At 46.8% G+C, this 22,494-nt stretch overlaps 2 protein-coding genes across 2 annotated transcripts; both read right to left on the reverse strand.

The window, feature by feature from the left end:
* Window positions 1-10,241: 10,241 nt before the first annotated feature.
* Window positions 10,242-14,828, reverse strand: LOC105868550 (WAP four-disulfide core domain protein 6A). Its single transcript, XM_075993398.1, has 4 exons — window positions 14,738-14,828; window positions 13,378-13,509; window positions 11,441-11,608; window positions 10,242-10,384 (listed from the first exon to the last, which is right to left on the reverse strand). The coding sequence occupies exons 1-4, from the start codon at window positions 14,826-14,828 to the stop codon at window positions 10,242-10,244; spliced, it is 534 nt and encodes a 177-aa protein (XP_075849513.1).
* Window positions 14,829-16,874: 2,046 nt separating this feature from the next.
* LOC105868549 (eppin-like) lies at window positions 16,875-22,423 on the reverse strand. Its single transcript, XM_012759540.2, has 4 exons — window positions 22,333-22,423; window positions 20,494-20,634; window positions 17,689-17,856; window positions 16,875-17,167 (listed from the first exon to the last, which is right to left on the reverse strand). Exons 1-4 carry the CDS (start codon window positions 22,421-22,423, stop codon window positions 17,154-17,156), a joined length of 414 nt encoding a protein of 137 aa, XP_012614994.2. The 3' UTR covers window positions 16,875-17,153.
* Window positions 22,424-22,494: the final 71 nt, after the last annotated feature.

A 22,494-nucleotide genomic window follows, 5' to 3' on the forward strand; every position in this document is an offset into this window, starting at 1 on the left:
CTCAAGCGATCCTCCTGTCTCAGCCTCCCAAGTAGCTGGAAGTACAGGCATGCACCACCATGTCCAGCTATTTTCTCTATTTTCTGTAGAGGTGGGGTCTCAGTCTTGCTCAGGCTGGTAGGACTTCCTTTTTCAAGCCATCAATGTGGTTATTCAGAATGCTGCTTTGTAACAGCACTCGCTACAATCTAGTTTCTGCTATTCTAGTAACCAAACTTCAAAAGAAAACTTTGTATATCATGAGCAGCTTAAAAAGTAATTTCTAAAGACACAAAGATTTATTTCTTCACTATGCCAGACCAGCATTCCCTAGCACGTAAGGACTAGACTAGTTTTTTAGGGGGAAAAAAACTCTATCCAGTAGTGTCAATGGCCTCTGAACTCAATGTACAAGGACAAAGACCATGTCCCACCCACCCTCTGCAAAATGTAGTTTTATAAAACATACTAGGAAACTAATTAACAGCTATACTTTTAATTAGATTCTTCTACTTATTTCTGCACATAGCACCATTATTCGACTTCTCCAAAGACAGGGCTGGGCTGGGCATGGTGGCTCACGCCTGTAATCCTAGCACTCTGGGAGGCCAAGGCGGGCGGATTGCTCGAGGTCAGGAGTTCAAATCCAGCCTGAGCAAGAGTGTGACCCCGTCTCTACTATAAATAGAAATTAATTGGCCAACTAATATATGTAGAATAAATTAGCCAGGCATGATGGTGCATACCTGTAGTCCCAGCTACTTGGGAGGCTGAGACAGCAGGATCACTTGAGCCCAGGAGTTTGAGGTTGCTGTGAGCTAGGCTGATGCCACGGCACTCACTCTAGCCTGGGCAAAAAAGTGAGACTCTGTCTCAAAAAAAAAAAAAAAAAAAAAAAAAAAAAAAAAAAAGGGCTGGCTGGGCACAGTGGCAGACATAGCTCTGTCATTTCCTGCTACTCAGGATGCTGAGGTGGATCACTGGAGCCCAGAAGTTCAAGATCAGCCTCAGCAACATAGCAAACTCACATCTCAAAAAATAACTAAAAGATAAAGCCCACCAAGAAAATGCACTTACACTTCTAGTTTTTCATTTTGGCAAATTCTTCTTTGGTTGTTGACCCTTCACCCTCTCCCAATTTCTGCATCTTCTCTCGAGGGCTGTCACAGTCGGGCTATGTGGGAGCAGGTGGAATCTGCAACAGAGGCAGGCAACTCATGAGCCTCCCAGCCCAGCAGCGATGTTCTAGTTTGTGCCATCTGCAACTCCTGCCAGTTTGGGTGCACAGGAGGCAGCTATGAAAGTGGAGCTGTCTAAATACTCCTGTTTTTCTCTTAACCTTCTTTCTTCTGGCCATTTAAAAGAAGCATCCTCCTTAGAGTTGGGCACTCATTTTGACTGCAATCACTTGCTCACTTTACCTGTTACAGACAAGCGGTAGATCATAGCAGTGTCTATACTGCTTCAATATTGGCCTAAAACTAGTACCATCAATGCTAAAAACCAATGATAAGCCATCAAGATTATAAAGTCTCCAGGCTTCAAAAGGAATTTCTTCTCATTCCAAAGGATAATCAAGATTTTAATTATGAATAAACAGAACATTCCTAAACACAAGCTTCAGTACTAATTTTGTTTAATTATTAAGCAATCATTTGGTCAGATTCTTCAGTATGCCTGGCAGGACAATAAAAACATACTTCCATCTCCCTTAAAATCGCCCAAGTCTCGGTTCCTGCAGCCAAGAATTAACTGACAACTGCCTCCTTGCTCCTTGAGCACTTTTGAGGCATCTCTTCATATGCTACCACCAATACTGAGGATTTCTGCAAATCAATTCTACTGCACTGAGAAGAAAACACCAGAGAAAAAAAATCAAACCTAAAGGTAGGTGTAATTTAAATCATTAAATTGTTTACCCTCTTACAACGTATAGAACGTAAGCATGTATGCTTCAACTCATAGCTATAATATATCCTCCAAATATTTTAGACTTTACCAGTAACTGAGTTAGCAAATACTCTAGTACGCAGAAGAAATCAGACCTTTCACAATCCATTATGGTGCGGGTAAACATCTCTTTAAACAAAATGAATAGCAAGGTAAAAGAAAACTAGCGTGATTATTTGATTTTTCTAAAGTGTACTCACAAAAAGCCCAGCATAGCCTGTTGTTTCAATCAGAGTGTCATGTAGCCACACAAAGTCCTCATGTTGCCTTGTAACAGAAAACTCTGGGCTCTAAAACGTGGGCAGTGTGGTCTGCAAAGAAAGGAGGGAGAAATTAACTGGTAACCATTACTTTTAGATTAGGTGGCTCAGGTTTCCTGGGCTGAAGAATGGAAAAATTCTCAATACAACATCAAGATAAGATCCAATAAAGAACAATGCAATAATACATGATCTCCCCCTGCTCCTATTGAAGTATCAACTAAGATTCAACCTAGCCTCTAAGGAATTCTCTTCACAAAACTTCACCTTTCTGAAGCTTGCAATGAACATCCAAAGAGGCAAGAGTCTACTAGAAAAAGCTAAGTTCCAGGAAGTTAACCCTAATTCTATTTTTGAAAAAGTCTCAACTTACCCCAGTTATGACAAAAAAGAAAAGTATATTACTGTCTAAAAAAAAAAAAAATCTTAGCTACAGTTTACTACTGCTCTGGAAATTGTCCTTGCCTTCCCTTTTATTCCAGTGAATGTTTCCTTCACCTTCTTTGATCAGGTTAACCCAGGCAGAGAATCATGTGGGCAGACTTTACACAGTCTCCTGAATAACTGAGGTATGCTAATCAGGCCACCAAAACATTAAGAAAAAAACTGTGTAGGGGAGATCCTTCCCAACTTAGTAAATATGAAAAACAAGCCACAGACAGGTATTTCCCACAGATGCAAATTAAAAACAAAGATGGAAGATGTGAGCTGCCTAGGTAGATGGTCCACCTACTGCCTCACCTTGCCTGCTACACTTTCCCATGGAACAAAGTACAAGACACACTAAGATCTGCAATACCTACAGCCCTAGGGCTCTGCCACAGTAGAATTGCTGAAGCTGTTGTCTTATGCAAGTAAGATTGATAAGTGAGGTCCCCCAGTTAGCAACAGTGCTACATTAGAAATAAATAGCAACCATTTCAGCTCAGGGAATCTCTTCTCTCATCCACTGTAACTAATAAGGCTAATACAACCTAGCAGTGTTTGTATTGCAGTCATTCTGTCACTTACCTTGGTGTGTACTGTAAATTTAACCTTATCTCTCTCACTGAGAGCATCAGGTATGTCGATCTGAAGTGAGGGATCAATGTTCAGGTCCACAGACACAGATCTCAGCTGAAATACATTCTTGAGTATTAGTCTCAAATTCATTTGGCCCTAAAAATTATCCTTCTAAAAATGGGAGGTAGTTACTGAAAAGAAGTTTATATATAAAGTTGGCCAGGTGTGGTGGCTCATGCCTGTAATCCTAGCACTTTGGGAGGCCGAGGCGGGTGGATTGCTCAAGGTCAGGAGTTCGAAACCAGCCTGAGCGAGACCCCGTCTCTACCAAAAATAGAAATAAATTAATTGACCAACTAAAAATATATATACAAAAATTAGCCGGGCATGGTGGCACATGCCTGTAGTCCCAGCTACTCGGGAGGCTGAGGCAGCAGGATCGCTGAGCCCCGGAGATTGAGGTTGCTGTGAGCTAGGCTGACGCCATGGCACTCACTCTAGCCTGGGCAACAAAGTGAGACTCTGTCTCAAAAAAAAAAAAAAAGAAGAAGTTTATATATAAAGTCAACAGATAAAGTTTACATATAGAACAAAGTCATGAGACATCTCTAAGTTTATCTGAAACTGAGAGAAAACTGCTCTTCAAATGCATAGGTATATGCAAAGCATTCCTATAATCTGAACAAAGCAACTGTTCTAATTCTAACACCATGTACATTGCATATTTTATGTCTACATGAAAAACACATTTCTCCAAGTACTAAGGCTTGAACTAGACAGAATAAAATCCAGAAATTCTAACATAAATGCCAAAATACAAAGAACACTTAAGAGGCCTTAACCAGACCACACAAATATCTGAAAAGAAAACCTGGGGAAGTGGCACAGAGAACGATCATGTAGTATAGGGTCCTGGGTGGATTCATGGGAACCTATTTATGTTCAGGTACTGTTTCAAAAAGCTAAGAAATCTGGATGGGATGGGTGAATTGCAAAAACTAAACATGGCCTTAATCCCACTATGGTTACATATGAGCGACAAATGTGAGCTCAGCCCTGGAAAGAAAATTAACTGATTTTGTGAGCTGGAAATTCAGAGGGAAAGATATCCAACTCCATTTTTGCCAGTCCAAAAAACCCCCTGAACAAAACAAAACAAAACTTTTGCGAAACTATGGAAAGAATACAGTGAAAGCACTAATAAGACCTGGGCTATTACGGAAGTGGTTAAAATGGTTTTCCTACTGAATTTGAAACAAGGTAAAGTCCTTGATTCTTAAAGCAGACAAGTTGGTGGCCAATCTTAAACCCTGACACAAGAGGCATAAGGGACTCTTGAAGGAAGCATGTGGTTCCTCCATTCCTCCTCTTACTGTAACCAGTACTAAAGTAAAGTTGTCATGAACTCTGCATTACTCAACACAGGGAAAATTTCAAGTGAAGATTGGAGTTAAGTGGATGAAGTATTTCCCTCTAAATTTCTAGGCTAGGCACAGTGGCTCATGCCTGTAATTCTGGCATTTTTGGTGGCTGAGGCAGGAAAAATGTTTGAGGCCAGGAAGTCAAGGTTACATTACAAATGAGCTATGACCATGCCCTTGGCCACAGCAAGATCCTGTCTCTGAAAAAAAAAATTTTTTTTTAAATTTCCCTGTGAATTATTTTCTTCAAAATAAAGTTTAAGAAATGTTGAATTTAACCTCTAAAACTTGAAAAACGGCCCAGTCAGCTACAAAAAGACTAAATATATTCATTAAAAACGCATGGGTTACTTCTCTCTCTCATTGTATCTTACAAGTTTTTAATTAAGTACTTCCCTTTTTCCGTAAGCACTATCACTAAAAAATTAATTTTTAATTGTGAGAAACAGAAGTAGCACTATAACAAAGGCTTTCTTCCAAGAAATGAGTTTCAAATTGTCACCAGAACTTGACTTTATTAAAAACATCAGCTATTAGTAGGATTACATTATGCTTAACAACAGTCCTGACCTCTCAACTAAGTACTTTTCCTTCCAAATGAATTCTTGATGACTCCTATGAAATATCTGCTTGTTTGGCTTAATTTTCACATATTCATTTATGAGATCTCTGCAAACCAAGATAACACTTCAAGGTCAGGGATACTTTAACTATAACTGTAGCTCTAGCATATTTCTTGATATGCCTATCACTTTGGGAGGCTGAGGCAGGATGATTGCTTAAGCCCAAGCCCAGGAGTTCGAGATCAACCTGGGAAACACAGCAAGAACCCATCTCTACAAAAATAAATATATAAATAAAAAGTTAGTGGGGCATGGTGGCACATGCCTATAGTCCCAGCTAGTCGGGAGGCTGAGGCAGGAGGATCACTTGAACCCAGAAATTCAAGGCTGCAGTAAGCTACGATTGCACTAATGCACTCCAACCTGGGCAACAAGCAAAACCTAGTCTCTTAAAAAAATAAAATAAACAAAAGAGTACCTCAATGGCCAATCAAAAAATAATAGATATTGAAGGTGAAGAAATCATTTTGGGGGAAAGTCAGATCATGCAAAGACACTTCTCAATTTATACTTTATTTTATTTATTTATTTTCTGAGACAGAGTCTTACTCTCTTGCCCGGGCTAGAGTGCCATGGTGTCAGCCTAGCTCACAGCAACCTCAAACTCCTGGGCTCAAGCAATCCTCCTGCCTCAGCCTCCTGAATAGCTGGGACTACAGGCATGTGCTACCATGCCCAACTAATTTTTTCTATTTTTAGTTGTTTGGCTTATTTCTTTCTATTTATAGTAGAGACGGGGTCTTGCTCTTGCTCAGGCTGGTCTCAAACTCCTGAGCTCAAGTAATCCGCCTGCCTCGGCCTCACAGAACGCTAGGATTACAGGCATGAGCCACAGTGCAGAACTTACAAAGCTCTGAAATAAGTCTTTTCTAAAAATTGGGATCATTAAAAGTTACATTGTTTCCCTAAATACTAACTTTCCTGCACCTTTCTTTGACCACTGGCCATTTGAGAAATTAAGGGTCCTGACCTACAGACGGTTCTTACCTAATTTGCTAAAGCAACAAGGCTCTGATACTAAGACCAGAATTTTAAATCAAGTTCCTCTCTGTAGCATGTTTCTCAATGAACTTCCATCCTAGCGCACCCTGCTTTACAAGTACTGTGGCACAAGCAGCTCAGGTTTCTAATGTCCAAAGCTGGCCCTTCAGTCGCAAGCACGGTAAGTACACAGCTGCCCTTTATGACCCTGACTGCCCAGAACTCCTGAAGAAAAGCCTTTTTATCACCTTTGGATAAAGTTCCTCAATATTGGTGGAAAATATTCCGCAAGTTGCGGAAATACCACAACTTGACCTCATCCATACCACACCATTTTAGAAAGAAGTCAGTTTCAACCAGTGATATTCAAACAGGCACTGTCGTCTCTCCACCAGCACCCCCGGGACACTTGTGACAATCTCTGCAGATATTTTTTACTTTTCCAACAGGAAGCGAGGAGATGGTCACCTAGCAGAGGTCAGGAATGTTGCTAAACACCCTACATTGCACGGGATAATCCCCAAGAAGAAAAAATGGTCAGGCCTAAAATGTCCACAGTGCTCAGATTGAGATACCCTCTTTTAAACTACAGCTCTAGATTAGATGGTTAGTCCACTACTAGATCTCACCAAATACGAATTTAGATCTTAAAAGTAAAATCTAGAAAATCCTTACAGCCTCTTGGCCATTTCTACCTACAGCCAAAAAAATGGGAGCAGATCATGACATGCTAAAGTAGTATTCACAAACGGGGACCTTAAGACACTATGTGCAAGTTACTGAGCCAGAACCAAGGCGTGGGCAGCTTTGATGACTCATACTTCCTTATTTTAAAAAAGAAAAAAAAAAGTCATGAGCATAGCCTAAACTTCAGTCTACAATATTTGGTTAGTTGGACTTGCTGCAGTTTTGGTCAAAGTTCAGTATTGTTCGTATACTAACAAACTGCAGGACACTCTTTCGTCCTAGCTGGTGGAGAGACCAGCGCCCCTTGAGGCAGCTTCCATCAGTTAAAAAAAAACAAAACCCACAAAAATCATTTTATCTGCAAATCAGAGCAGCAGCATTTAGGTGATAACATTAATGACTTCGTATGAGAAGGACAGACACCATCCAACAAAACCCATGCAACCAACTAGTAAAAGTTAAGCTGCTAGGTCTTTAGCTCTCCAGCCTAGAATTAGAACTCAGAAAAGTGATGGTTGTCAGAAGGATATGTATTAAGAATACTCATTTGAATTGAAAACTGATGCCAGTCTTTTGTGGAAGAAAGTGAGTCTGATTTGACTGATTGAGGACTGACTTTTCCAATTAGTGAAATTTGTGGCATCAAGGTTTTTTTTTTTAATGTAAAGTATGCAATAAGACAAAGCATTTTATAAAAAATATGTTTCACAAAATAGGCTGGGCACAGTGGCACATGCTTGTGATCCTAGCACTTTGGGAAGCCGAGGTGGGAGGACTGCTTGAGACCAAGCATTGGAGAAGAGCCTGGGCAACATAGCCTGGGCAACCGTCTCTACATAAAATTTTTAAAAATTAGCCAACTGTGGTGACATGGGCCTGTGGTCCCCGCTACTCAGGAGGCTGAGGCAGGAGGACCACCGAAGCTCAGGAGTTTGAGGTTGCTGTGTGCACCACGGTCACCAGCATGGTCACCATGCTGTGCAGTAGGTCTCAGAAACTGATCTCTCCTGTCTAACTGAAACTTGGCACCTTGGACCAACATCTCCCCTTTCCCCATACACCACCCCCAGCCTCTGGTACCCACTGTTCTACTCTCTACTTCTGTAAGGTCAACTTTTTTAGAGTCCACATAAAAGTGAGATCATGTGCTATTTGTCTTTCTGTGCCCGGCTTATTTCACTTAGTATAATAGCCTTCAGGTTTGCCCATGTTGTTGCAAATGACAGAATTTCCTTCTTTTTAGAGGCTGAATAGTATTCCATCATCAATATACACTACATTTGTATCCATTCACTTGTTGCTGGACACTTAGGTTGATTCCATATCCTTGCTATTGTGAATAATGCTACAATGGACACACGAGTGCAGATGTCTCTTTGACATATTGATTTCATTTCTTTTGGGTAAATATCCAGATGGAGGATGGCTGAATTATATGGCAATTCTAATTTTAGTTTTGTGGAGGAATTTCTATACTGTTGAATAGAGATACTGTACTAATTTATATTACCACCAATGGTGTACAAGTATTTCCTTTTCTCCACATCCTTCCCAACACGTGTCATCTTTTATCTTTTTGATAACACCCATTCTAACAGGTGTGAGGTGGTATCTCATCGTGATTTTAATTTGCATTTCTCTGATGATTAGTGATGTTGGGCATTCCACTTGAGATATACTCTGGGCTCTGATGGACATAGTAATGAGCAAACAGTCCGTGATACACAGACCCAGCATTCTCCAGCTCCACTGAGATTCTTTGCCTGTGCTCATCCCTGAGGCCTCTGAGTTCATTCCTGAGCACAGCAGGTGAGCAGACGCTGCCAACCATAGGACACACTCTGGACATTTCCAAGGGACTCTGTGGTCCACTGGTGCCTGGGACAGAATGATTCTGTTCCAGTCATGCACGAATGTCATCCCTGATCAAGGATTGAGGGTTCCAATGAGATGGACACACACTAGGTACTTATCAGAGTTGGCAGGGGTCCTGACCTGCCAAATATCCTTAAATTTGGAAGTACTCTTTAACATCCTTAGTCCATCACCTTCACCTTACAAATGGGAAACTGAGCCCCTGAGAGGAACATCCCTCCACCCTACCCTGTCCCAACCAGGAGCACACATTCAACCAGGGGCAAAGTCGGATCACTCTACTCCCAGTCATGCTCTTCCCACAGGATGCAGACCGGAGTTGACTTGTGAGTAACGTGGTCTGCATCATAAGGATGCATAGGGCTGGGATAGGCTTCCCAGGGGAACACAGGAACTCTTACAGAGGTACAGAGACAGGAGCCAATGTCAATGGGAGATGCCATGCATGGGGACAAGTTGTCCAGAAGGGCATTTTGCAAAACTGCCAAATTAGCAGTGTCTTCAGAGTCTTCATCACGACCCTGCCCTTATCCTCTTCTTTTCAGAACTTCTAACCTTTTCTCTCAATCTCCTTCTGCACCAGAATCAGCACCAATAGATGACGTCTTCTCCTCCTTCTCTTCCTCCTCCTCCTCCTCCTCCTCCTCCTCCCCCTAACCCCCTTACTTTGAGACAGAGTCTCACTTTGTCACCCAGGCTGGAGTGCAGTGGTGCCAATCATAACTCACTGCAGCCTGGAATTCCTGGGCTCAAGCAATCCTCCCACCTCAGGCCCCCAAGTAGCTGAGCACACACCAGATTTTGAAATTTGTTTTATAGCAACAAAGTCTAACTCTGCTGTCCAGGTTGGAATAGGCTTCTTTTTTAATAGCAAGACATTGACACAACTTTATTGTAATCATTCAGAATTTTAGTTCCAGAAAGGTATGGATTTTCTTTTATATTATGTCAATTACTTTAAAAACGTTATGTCTTGTCTGTTTGGGGTTATTTTCTAACAATTGCATTAAACCTCATTTTCTCAGTAATTACTTGGACTTAACTGTATATTTTTCAAATAGCTTTATTAGGATATCACTGACATAGAAAATTTTATACATTTAAGGCGTACCACTTGGTGTTTTGAAGCTCATATACATTGTGAAATGATCACCACATTGCAGCTAATTAACATATCTATCACCTCTGTATAGTTACCATGTTTGTGAGCGTGTGTGTATGTGTCAAGAAGATTTATTTTAAGATCTATGCCCTCAGTAAATTTCAAGTATACAATACAGTATTGTTAACTATCCTCACCATGCCATAGATTATATCTATAGAACGTGCAAACTTTGTACCCTTTGACCAACATCACCCCAATTCCCCTGCCCCGGCAAACACCATCCTACCTACTGGGTCTACAAGTCAAAGGTTTAGACCATGCAGAGACTGGATCTGCTCTGGCTCGATTCTGAAACACCTCATGGCAATTTTGCCAGGGTAACAGTGTCACCAGAGTTCTTAATGTGAAGAATTTCATATGACTCTCTCCCTTTTTTGGTGTCACCAGAAAACCCAATGACCTCTTCTTCTCTGAGAACTGCGTATAGGGAGATGCGAATATCTGCATATGGTAGGCATGAATTATTCAGCCTCAGAGAGACCAGACCTCACAGAGCACTTTATTAGGGGGAACTGGAGGCTTCAAAGGGATAAATGGGGGCCATGAAAGTTGAAGAGATAGGGTCTCACACTGAGAAGAGGTCAAAGGGGGTAGGGCATTATGTTTGAAGAGAAGCCAAGCTGAAGGAAACGGAGTAAGCAAATCCTGGTTTTCGACCTGCCAAGGTTTTGGAGGCTGAGATTTGGCTGGTGGCAGCCGACATGGAACATCTGTAAGGCACACACGGAGAGAGCCCTGGACCACGACGAGCTGAACCCTGGAGGTCCTGTGGCTCCTGGTTATCTCATCCAGAGGGATCAGTCTGTGAGACAGAAGAATAAAGAGTGAGATGCTTGAATCCCGGCCACCTTAGGAACCAAATCTTGCAGTTAATGGAAAAAAGGAGGTGGGATCATTTTTACGTCTTTTGGCAAGAAAAATAAAAACAGTAGTGAGGCGAGTTTGGGGGCTCATGGAGCGATCGTGAGTTCTGATTTATTCAGTGGGGTCCAGTTTTTGCCTGTAGACCTGTGTAAGAATTAATGGCACCCCACTTTGAAACACTCTCAAAAGTGCCTTGGTTTGGCCAATAAAGTATGTCATTGCCTTAGCTATATATGAACTTAAAAAGGAAGAAAAGTGGCGACAAAGTCTGGTGAGTAGGAAAGGCCTGTCATGATCGGCTGGGGAAGGGTGTCCAAGCGCAGGGCTGGCCTACTGACCTCCTTCTGACTTGGCCTGGGGTGCCCCACTGCTCTGTTTGTGCACCCTCTTCTCTCTGTCCCCATTCTTCCCTCATACTTGCCAATTTCCCTCTGACTACTGCCTCCATTCCCACCCTCTCTTTCCCAAAATGTCCTTCTACTTACACCTCTGCAAGGTGCGTTCAGACCTCCTGATCGGAGCTGGCTCTGTCCACCCCCCAAGCCTATCAAGACCTTGGAACAGACCAGCCAACACCCAGACCTCTCCATGTGGCCTTGGTGAGCACAGGAGACTGGGGCCCCTGGGACTTACATCTTTTTTGGCAGGTGACCAAGCAGATAGCTTCAGATTGGAAGTTGTTATTGTTTCCTAGGCAACCGCCATAGATGAATTTGGAGCAGCGCTCGGTGTCTTTATCATACCACCAGCGCGGAATGTAGGCCAGGCAGGGGCCACCTATCTGCGGCATACCACATATGTCTGCAGAGAGAAAGCAGAGCACAGTGGCGTGGGTACCTGTGTCCCTGGAGAACATTCATCTTTTTCTTCATTGGGCCACTGCTCTCTTTATCTCCCCTGAGAGTCCAATGTGGCTCAGGCCTGTGCTCCCAATTCAGTGTGAACCTTGACCACTCACTTTACCTCCCTGATCCTTGACTTCCTCATCTGTGAGACGAGAATACAAAATCCCACCCTGCTTGTCTTGCAGGGCAGCTGTGAGGGACAGCCGTGACACCACGTGGCCTCTCATACTGTGCCTCCCCAACATCTGAACACTAAATCTCGCTGATTTTGTCCCGTAAATGCTCTCCTTTGTTTCCTTCCTGCCACTTGCTTAACTCAGGAACCATTATATTTTGCCAGGACTGCCAGGAAAGGCCCCCAGCTGATCTCCAAGGCTTCCCCAATTGGCTCCACATTGGTTTCAAGAGTGACTGATCCATTGGACTGAAAATAAAGTTCTATCAAAACCAAGAAGGACTTCAGAATCCAATTCCTCCCCCTCCTCCTCCTCTCTGGCTTTGTCTCCTATTGCTCCAACACCCACCCTTTGGAACTTCATGCTCTAAGAATAATCACATTCTCACACACCTCCATGCCTTTGCACATGCCTGAGGTCTCCATTCCTCTCTTGCTAACTGGGGGCACTCCTGCTCGTTCTTCAAAACCTTCCCAGACATCAACTCGTGCATGATGTCCTTCCTGCATCCATTCTCGACCCCGTGTTTTTCTTAACTGCTTCTCAATCTTGGACATACTTTCTTCACTTCTGTTTAATTTCCTGTTCATATTTTCTGTTTCCTCCATGAGAACATGAAGCTTTTCAAGGTACAAATTGTGCTTTAATGTCACCTTGGAACAGCGGTTCCTAGCAGATACTTTGGCACAGAGTGGATGCTTCAGGGGTATTCAGAGAAACGAACAAACAAACAAACAAAAACCAAAAAGAATGTATCCTGAACTTAAAGAGGCATTTATTGAGCGAGCAACTGCTTTGCCCACAGTACTACGAGGTACAAATAGAGATCTTTAGAATCTCTTAGTGTGAAGCACAGCAGAACAATAATTATAGCAGTTACTGAGTGCCGGGCCCTGCTCTTCGCATCTGACATGCATTAACATGTAATCGTATGAAGCAGGCCCCCTTTTGTTCTCATTATGCAGAGAGGGAGACTGAGGTTTGCAGAGGCTGAGTAACTTTCCTGAGGTCACGTGCATGGTAAGAGATTCGGACGTGGACAATCCATTGCTCTTAGGACCAAGAGCAAATCGCTACTCTCCGCGTCGCTGCCTTGCTGGGCCTGGGCATGCTGACCGCACACAGCCTTCGCACGTGCGGTGACTGCGCCGGGAGGCTACTCCCTCCCGCTTTTGCCTGTGTGCGACCCATCATTCAGATCTTAAATCATGGATCCCTTTTCCAGGAAAAGCTTTTCTGATCTCCATGGCCACAGAGAGTGAGGGGAGCCTGCCACGGGTGCAAGGCCACCAAAGAATATTTGTTGAATGAATAGTCCCTGATGGTCTTTAGAGCCCGATTATGGGCAGAGCAGAAAGAGTGAGGAGGTCTAAGGTGGTCAAGGAAAGAATCGCTGGTTTACATGGACAGAGAGGCCTGGAGAAAAAAGTCAGGAAATGCAGATCATATCCCTGTCTCTTGTAGCCATCGTAAAACCTGATATAATGTTGGCAGTGCAGGTGGGGTAGGAGGTGAGGGCTTTGGGTAATTCACAGGGTCTTTCAGTTACCTTTTCTGAGGTCTAAACATTTCTTTCCACAGCTAAACAGGCAACACTTCATGTTTTCTGGGCAATGTCTGTTCTTGGTACATTGGTCCCTTTCTTCGAATTCACACTTTACTCTAACTTTGGGACACGCTCCTAAAGGAGGGAGAGACATATTCCCTTGAGGCCTTAAAGGGGCCAGTGCTCTCTCTTCTAAGGACCTGGGCACCACTGCAGAGTCAGGGAAACTTGTCACTTCCCTTGTCCCCAGAAGGTAGTGACCCTCAGAGGGCTCAGGAATTTCACACCACCACCCACATCCCTAACCCCAGAACAACTCACTAATCCCTAATCCAACCCCCAGCCCCCACCCTCAGCACCCATAAGGTGCCAGAGAGAAGGATGCTTTGCTCTAGGACTATTCTGGTCACTCTGCCTTCCTGTGCTCTGGTGTTTCCCCAGGAGACATGGTAGCCGGCACAATGGAGACCTCCATTTCTGGCATCAGGTGGCTGGGCTCTTGGATTTGGCCCCAGCCTTGGTGTGGCAGGTACCCTTTCTGAACCCTGATTTCCTCATTTGCCTCTAGGGTTGTTTTGAAGACTAATGCAACAAAGTTTGAAAAGCCATTGTCAAAGTGCCTGGGGCAAAATCATAATGACTAATATTGAGGAAGCACTTACTATGTGCCTGGCCTTTTCTCCTTAATGCCCAGTTCAACTCTAGGGGCAAGTTTAAGATTCACATTTTATAAACAGAGGAATCTGAAACACAGGGTGGTTATGTGACCTTGCTCAAGATCACACAGCTACTGAGGGGTGGAGGCAGGCTTTGAACCTACGACGTGTGACTCCTGAGCGCCCACTTTCAACCACTACTTTTCAAGTGCTCAGTATATAAAGCTGCTAATTAAGGGCCTTCGTATTTCCGCATTTGAAGCGACTTCCGGGGACCATTTTCACCCCAAAGGCAAGGGTCCTCTGGGTGTGGGGTGGGGGTGGGGAAAGCTTTGGGGGCTGCCATGGGAGGATGTGGGAGCTGATGACGTGGTGCTGGGGAGTGGCCTGTTTTTCCTATGGAAAGTTCCCTGGGCTTCCCAGTGCCTTAGTCCATTTCCTGAGGTCTAGGTGCAGGCACCTCCTGGAAGAACGCCCTGCAATGGCAGTGAGGAGTCAGTTGCCACAGACTTAGGTTCCTGCATTCACCAAAGTCACCTTGCCAAGAGGAAGGGGCTGAAACAGTGGCTCCAAGTAACTGCCCCTCCCAGCCAGGGTCCCAGGCTGAGACAGAGGAGAACACCCCTCGTCTGTGAAATGGTTCCTTTTTCCTTCCTCCCCATTGAGTTCCCTGTCTTCGCTGCAAGGACCGAGTCCCCAGCACTTACTGAGGAAGGTCCCTTCAACCGGCCCAGGTCCCTGGATGCCCTCCAGGAGGATGAACGGTGCTAGGATTGGCAGAAGTCCCAAAAGTCCCATTTTAGAAGGTACTGGCCCAGCTGGTTGCACCAAAACTAGGAGCTGCTGCCCAGGAGCTCCTGCCTTTGAACTTTTGTTTTCTTTCCTCTCCGACCTCTGTTTCTTTCCTGTTAATCCTGCCTCTGAACTCTGCATGCTCCGGTGCAGCCTCACATGTGAGGAGCTGGCACTGGACACGAGCCAGCCACACTCGCTCTGCTGGGAACACCAACTCCCCGAGGCCACCAGTGGGATTAGCTGGTACCTACCCTGCTGGAAGGAGCTATCGCTAGGCCCTCCTCATCCTCAGCGGTCTGAGCCCCCCTGGCTCTCTGGTCTGCAGGGGAGACGGGTGCATCTTGTCTGGGCTCTCCAGAGTTCCTTAGCAGAAGGGGGTGTTTGACTGCAGAGTCTCCCATTTCCCATGGGAAGTTTGCAGGTCAAGAGTAGCCTGGTTCTCATCTTTCCTTCTACTTTTACTCCTCCTGTCATGTCTATTTTTCTCATGCTGTTTCTTTTTCTCCCTTTTATGCCTCTCTGTGCCTTGTACCCTGTGCTTTTCCTCTTTTCCAGTGGGTCTCTCTGTGTCTGGGATCCTTTCTCCCCACCCTTCCCTTCTCTCTCTCTCCTCTTCGGTGCATCCATTTTCTTGAGACATTGTCAGAATAAAGATATTGTCGTGAGTGGGGTTTGAGGGAAGAAACAGGTTGATTCCAGGCCCCACTGAACCTTCAGAAACTGTCTGTCCAGGTCATGGTAGTTGAAATAAGATGATGACAGCTTCTATCAGGGGTACATTTTAAATTGGTGGTGCAGAAGACAAATACTAAATGGCAGTTATGATTTCAGAACCAGCGGCCACATCGGGAACTGAAGAATGTTCCACTGGCCTCCCCGGAGTGCGGCAGGCTCTCTGGAAGTGGACAGTATGTGGGAGCGAGTGGATCTGTAGAAATCAAGTGTACTGCAGTGGGGACCAGCACCACTCCTCCCCTCAGGCTCTGGGCTCCCCTTCAATTCTCCTGCAGCTGCAAGAGACAGTCCCACTACACATTGTTTTCTTAATCCATTTGTAAAAATTGAAGTACAATTCACATCACATAAAATTAGCCATTTTAAAGAGAGAGCAATTCAGTGGGTTTTTTTTTTTAGTACATGCTCAATGTTGTGTACCCACCAACTCTATTGGTCCAAACCATTTTTTCACTCCAGATGAAAACTCCCTACCCATTAGCACTCGCTCCTGATTTCCTCCTAACCCACTCCACGCCCTGGCATCCACTAATCTACTTTCTATCTCTAGAGATTTACCTATCTGCATATTTTGTATAAATGGAATCATGCAGTGTGCTACCTTTCATGCCTGGCTTCTTTCACTTCCCAGAATGTTTTTAAGGTTCATCCGCAGGGTAGCAATAGCACTTCATTCTTTTTTCTGGCTGAATAATATCCAGTGCACAGGGACAGTCTCCCAGCCCCAGTGCCAGAGTCCCTACTTCTCTGCTGTGAGTTTTCTCTGGCTTCCTGGGAGTTGCTCAGCTTGCATGAGGAATAAACAGTCTGGAAGAGCGAGGGATTTAGCATCCTGGGCATCAGGTGGGGAATGGAATCAGTGGTGAGTGCCTCCCCTCCCTGTCCCCAGAGACAGATGAAGACAATTTGAAGGTCTGTTTTACATGATTCTTTAGAGGATCCCCGGTGGGATTGAGCCACAGTTCACCACAGTGATAAGCAGCTCACAAATGACCCTTCTCTCTTCCCTGCGACACTTACCACACTCCCCACCCAGTGCTTCTTGGGAGAGATCTCTCCAATAGACTCCTTCGCCCATGTTCTTGTCCAGGGTCAGTTTCTGGGAGATCCAAACTAAGGCAGCATCCGTGGGCCCTTGCCTTAAAAGGGTTTTACAATATTTTGAAGAAACAGAGGAGGATAACAATATCCCTGGAAGTCTCAACTCTCAAGATTCTCACTGTCCTCCGTTCGCTGATGTCACCAAGAGCCTCAACGTGCCAAGCGGGTGTGAATGACTCAGCTTCAGAGTAAAGGACTAAGCCAAGAACTTTATTGGGAATAATTTGGAGACTGTATAAACAGGGGGCTTTAGAAGTCAGCGATAAGGGGTAAGGCATAAATATGGGATCACCTGAAAGATAGTATTCATGAAAAGGGGTGGAGAGGGAGGACGGGCAGGCAGACCCTGCGGTTCAGTGTGGGGGGAGGTAGGGCCTCGGATCGCTGAGACTGCAACGGGGGAAGCCAAGCCGGAGCATCAGGCAGGTTCCGGGACAGGTCCTCAGAACACGAGCCAAATCCTGGCCGTTGTCCCACTGTGTCCTTCTCCGTTCAGGAAGAGAGGCCTGTTGAGAAAGTAGGACAAGACCAGCAGAGCATGCTGGGCTCCGCTTATCCTTGGAAGCTGCAGTCATGTTTGTACATCTTTTGCCAGGAAGAGGTTAAAGGAAGTGGCTTTGCTTAGGAAGCTACTCATCTCCTTCAAGGAAAACTGAACGGGAGGGGATTGCTGGCAAAAGCCGTGTTGAGGAAATCGATGGCATGCAAGGGTGCTTGGATCACATGTCTAGGCTGAATGTCCCGTGACCGTTCTGCAACAGGCGTCTGAGATTTCACTATGTCTGCAACTCTCTCCACCATCCTACTTCTCCGCGTACTTGCCAGCTTTGATTCATCTCCGCGTCCCTGCCCATCCTCTATCCCCAGAAAGCCACATTGTCTACCCCTTTTCGAGGTGCCCTCTCGCCTCCTGCTTGGAGCTGGTCTGTCATCGCCAGGTCTGCCAAGCACGCAGCTATCCCGGGACGGAGCAGCCGACACCCGGCCTCCCAGCAGGGCCCTGGCGAGACTGGGGCCCCGAACTCACGTCTTCTGTAGCAGGCGCTCATGCAGACGGATTTGGATTGGAAGTTGTTATTGTTTCCCATGCAGCCGCCGTAGACGAAACGGGAGCAGGTATTGCTCTTCTGATTGTACCACCAGCGAAAAAAGAGAGCCATGCACGGGCCGGCGTCTTTGCGCAAGCTGCATATGTCTGCCAAGAGAGCCGGGAGTCGAGAACCCAGAGTAGCCACCTGAGAACAGAATCGCCACCCTGGCAACCGCCACAGATGGAACTGGATAGACCCCTCTTCCCTATCTATCACAGCGCGGGACCCAGGCTCCACGGACATATTGCACACGTCGCCAGGGAGACGCCAGAGTGCGTGTCTGCGTCCCTGGAGACGGGGTCGCTGTGGATGCAGTTAGTTAAGACGAGGTCGTCCCAAAGTAGGGTGGGCCGTCATCCGATCTGACCGGTGTCCTTAAAGCAGAGTAGATGTGGACAGAGTCTCACTCACAGGGAGGGCACCGTGTGAGCACGACGGCAGAGGTCGGGGTGATGCGTCTGCAAGCCAAGGAGCACCAGCGGTTCCCAGCACAGCGCCAGGAGCCAGTGGCGGCAGGGCGCAGATTGTCCCTCGCCATCCTGACACCTGGCCACCCCGAGAAGGAGCCTGTGGTGCTCTGTGACAGCACCATCAGCAAAGTGACACAGGCCCTGACTAAAGAGCGCATGCCTAGTCCTGCACATTGAGGGGGATCACAGCTACACAGTGACGTCCTGCTGATTTCCACTTCCTAAGACCCCAGCTCTCTGCCAGTCTGTTCCACTGAAGCCTCAGCATGTCACGTGTGGGCTGTGGAGATAACCTCGCAGCCATTCTCCTGCCTCCAGTCCTGGCCCTCCAATCAATCCTCTAAGCTGCCGCCAGAGAGAAGGCTCAGGTGGGTCTGAAGGCTGAGCTGAGCCTGTCAGTCCACGGATAAGACCTGCCTTGACTTCCCGGCATAGTCCTGCCGTGACTCTCAAGGCCCTTCTCCATCTGGCCCCTACAGTGGCTCTGGCCTGCTCCCCTGCCAGTGAGCTGCCCGCTGCCCCAACGCTCAGCACACCGTGTGCCGCCCCCAGGCCATTGTCCTGCCACGCGCCCCCTGCCGCTCATTAGCCACACTCCCATTCTTCCTTCAAAGCCTTTCTCAGACACCTGCTCCCCTGTGATGTCACTCCTGACCCCACCCCACCTCCCACACTGCCACACCGCCCTGCAGAATCTTGTGCGCATGTTCCTTGTTTGTTTACGTCTTTGGTCTCATCCCGAGGGTGCGATTGTCCAGTGAGCAGGGACTGTGTCTGCTCTCATCTAGGAATCCCAAGTCCCCAACAGGCAGCCTGGCCCAGTTAAGGACTTTACGGAATGTTGAGGGCAAAATAAAATATATCTTGATCTGAACTGAATAAATCATTCGTTGAACACCTACTATGTGCTAAATGCTTTAAGAGACAAAGCAAAGGCAATGGCCTTGGCTACTTAGGAGCTGCCAGTCAGGAATGACAAATGATTTGAACTAATATATCAGGTAGCCATTATGTGCCTGGCGTTGCTGTAAGCACTCCATGCACATCCATTTATTTAATCCTGAAAATGACCTTTAACACTGGTCCTTTCATTATCTGGAGAAACTGAGGCACAGTTGTCAATTTGCCCAAGGGTAAAAGGCTGGTAAAAACTGGACTGAGACGTGCACCAGGAGGTCTGGGTTCAGGATCCTGGCCCGCGGGTGTGTGAACATGAAACCAGCCTGCTTGCCCCATCCCCCTGCCGAGCCCAGTGCTCTGCCCCTCCCAGATACCTCTCCCACACCCCATCCTCCCCATGCCCTCCGCCACCTCCCCAGTCCAGGATACCTTTTTCTTTCACCTCGATGTCCTTCAAGATGCTCCGTTCCTCCTCTTTCCCTCTCCCAAGGCATTGTACAAACCCGATCACGGACCCAGCCCTCCACACGGGATTTCTGTGGCCCTTAGGATCAAGGCGAGACCCTCTAACCTGGCCCACCAGACCTGGGTAGTTTAATCCCCACCTCCCCGGGATCTCTCTTCCTTGACCCGCGCTCACCCGCACTCTGCATGCTCTGCCCTGTGACTAGAAAGCCCTTCCACGCGCTTTGTGCCTAAAATCCTGCCCATCTTTTAAAGTCAACTCCACACTTGCTTTTTCAGAGCAGGCTTTGCCCACCTTCCTGACCACGCTGAGCAGGCCAAATCCCAGGATGGGTCTCAGAGGCACTCAAGAAATATTTGTTAAACCAATAAATACAGAGTCTTTGATCGTCTTTTTGGAGCCCAGGGAGATGGACATGGAGTTGAGATCGCAGCAGCAAAGGGAAAGCCCTCCTGTCTGGAGTGGGCAGGGGAGGGTTCCCTGTGCAACGTTGTGTAGGCAGAGAGTGGTCTCCCCAGAGCAAGGAGCTAGGAAATACACATAGCTAACTCCTCATGGGCAGCAACAATGTTGCTGTACATCAGGACAACAATGGCCGCCTGGGAACTCAGAAAATCATGAATGCAAAAAGTAGCCATGTAGCCAAAAAGCCATCTGATTCAATTCCACCCTTCACCCATCTCTGGGGAAAGTGAGTCTCACACATTCTCTGATGGGACAAGGACATTACTAATGCCACACATCATAGTAGAGGCAGCAAGGAACCTACATCCCAGCTCTCTGGAATCCAGCACTCTTGTCCAGAGAGCACCCGCAGTGAACCGGGGACGGCGCCAGCCCATGCAGGCAGCAGGTGAGGACGTGGGGAGGGGAGCTGGCTGGTATTAGGAGGCTCTGACGATTACCATGTCTATACGTGTCCATGTGTAAACACTTTTTTCCACAGCCGAAGACACAGCACTTCTTGTTGTCCTGGCATTGTCTGTCCGCCGTACACGCATCCCTTTCTTTGTATTCACATCGCTCTCTGAGTCTGGGGCATCTGCCTAGGAGAGGAGCAGTCTTTCAACGTGAGCCTTGGGGGGCACAGGGCCCATCCTTTGGGAGACACAGGCCCTTCTAGGGAGACAGGGAAGTTTGCTTTCATGCTGCCCGATCCCGGGAGTCCTTCTCCTTGGGGTGGCGCACGTGTCTCCCTGCTGTGTCCAGCGCCCTGCCAGCTGACCGCCTGCTCACCCCAGTCCCCAGCCCCACCCCTGCTAAAAGGTGCAGTTTCTCAACCACTAGTGACATTCGAGCCGGATAACACTTCCTTGTGGGGACTGTCCTGCACACTGTAGAGTTTTTAGCAGCACCCCTCGCCTCTACCCGTCACATAGAGTCGCACCCCTAACTGCGACAAGATAAAACGCCTCCCGACATTGATATGTCCCCGGCAAGGCAAAATAGCCTTTTTGGGTTTAAGCTGGTGTAAGCGTATCTGCTCCTTTGCCTTGTTGAGGAGTCAATGTCTGCAAGTTCCGCTGGGCGGCAGTAGGATTCCAGGAGTCAGCAGTCCCCAGCCCTTTGTGGCATGAGGGACAGGTTTCATGGGAGAGGGTTTTCCCAGGGCCTGGCGGGTGAGGTGGGGAAGGCAGGCGATGGGGAGCAGCTCCACACACACAGCAAGCTTCACTCACTCATGGCCACTCACCTCCTGCTGTGCGGCCCCTTCCTAACAGACCAGCTCCGGTCCCTGGCCTGGGCTTTGGGGACTGCAGCAGTGGTTAATGTCACTCACCCTGGGCTCAGTTTAGCTTTTGGATTCTAACTCTGGGTCTGCCACTTACCCTCTCTGAACCCTGGTGTCTTAGTCTGCAAAAGCATTTTGGCCTCAGAGACTTGTGAGGAGGAAATGAGACAAAGCGTGTCAAGCTCTAATCATAGCCAGTGACGCACAGTGACCTTACCCAACATTGCCCAAGACCTTACTAGGAGCCAAACTCTCTTGCAAGCATTTTAAACGCATTGCTGCATTTAATCCCCATAACAGCTCTATGACACCAGTCCTATTAATATCCCCATTTTACAGATGAGGAAACCAAAGCACATGGAATGGAAGTAACTTGGCCAAAGTTAGGTGGCTACCAAAATTTGGAGCCACTAAGCCTGACTCCAGATTTCTCTTTCTTTGTTTGATTTTTAAGAAATCCCTACTCAGAAATCCCTATGTTCTCAGTGTTCAGAAAATGGTAACAATTATCATTATTACCACAGAGTGATGGAGCATTAGTGTCTTCAGTTTAGATGGACTTCTGGAGACTGTCCTTGATCCCAAAGTCCAGGACCCCCTGGGGGTGCAGGGATGCTTTCTAGAGGTACATTTGAAAGAACCAGGAGCGGAGAGAATTGACATCCTGAGGAGGGGGCTGTCTTTCCCATGGGGTGAGGGAAGGTCCCTTAGGCTGCCCAGATTCCAATTTCTATAAGCCCCTCCTAGAAGTGGTAGATCCTGTGACTCTCCCCGCCCGCGCCCCTGCCCCCATCCCAAGAACGATCTTCCACTTTAAGGGGCTGAAAGTGGCAATCACCTATGTCAGGGTTCCTGCGTTCACAGACGGGGTCTTCCAAACCTCCTTCCTCTCCCAACCCTGGACTGGGACTAAGATGGTGGAAAGCAACCGGGATCTGACAATTTGTTCCCTCTTTCTTCCTCCCAGCAAACTCTCCTCTCCCCAGGCCAAGGGCTGAGGCCCAGCACTTACTGGGAAAGAGCCAGTCGGTCAGACCAGATCCCTGGACATCTGTGACGAGGATGCATAGCACCAGGAGGCTCAAAATTCCGGAATATTCCATTCTGAAGTCAGACCTGCCTGTCTGGTGCTTCTGGAACTTGGAAATGGCTGGCTGCCTTGGCCCTGCCTATT

This window comes from Microcebus murinus, chromosome 16 (genome assembly GCF_040939455.1).
Source record: "Microcebus murinus isolate Inina chromosome 16, M.murinus_Inina_mat1.0, whole genome shotgun sequence".
NCBI lineage: Eukaryota > Metazoa > Chordata > Mammalia > Primates > Cheirogaleidae > Microcebus > Microcebus murinus.

What these genes read in the sequence shown, in the direction of transcription:
- LOC105868550 (XM_075993398.1), bottom strand. Translation starts at nt 14,828, where the DNA reads ATGGGACTTTTGGGACTTCTGCCAATCCTAGCACCGTTCATCCTCCTG. An exon ending in GGTTGAAGGGACCTTCCTCA is followed by an intron (nt 13,510 to 14,737) that starts GTAAGTGCTGGG and finishes TCCCTCCTTTAG; the next exon opens with GAGCGTGTCCCAAAGTTAGA. An exon ending in GGTCACCTGCCAAAAAAGAT is followed by an intron (nt 10,385 to 11,440) that starts GTAAGTCCCAGG and finishes TACCATATGCAG; the next exon opens with ATATTCGCATCTCCCTATAC.
- LOC105868549 (XM_012759540.2), bottom strand. Translation starts at nt 22,423, where the DNA reads ATGGAATATTCCGGAATTTTGAGCCTCCTGGTGCTATGCATCCTCGTC. An exon ending in GACCGACTGGCTCTTTCCCA is followed by an intron (nt 20,635 to 22,332) that starts GTAAGTGCTGGG and finishes CTCCTCTCCTAG; the next exon opens with GCAGATGCCCCAGACTCAGA. An exon ending in CATGGACACGTATAGACATG is followed by an intron (nt 17,857 to 20,493) that starts GTAATCGTCAGA and finishes CTCTCTTGGCAG; the next exon opens with ACATATGCAGCTTGCGCAAA.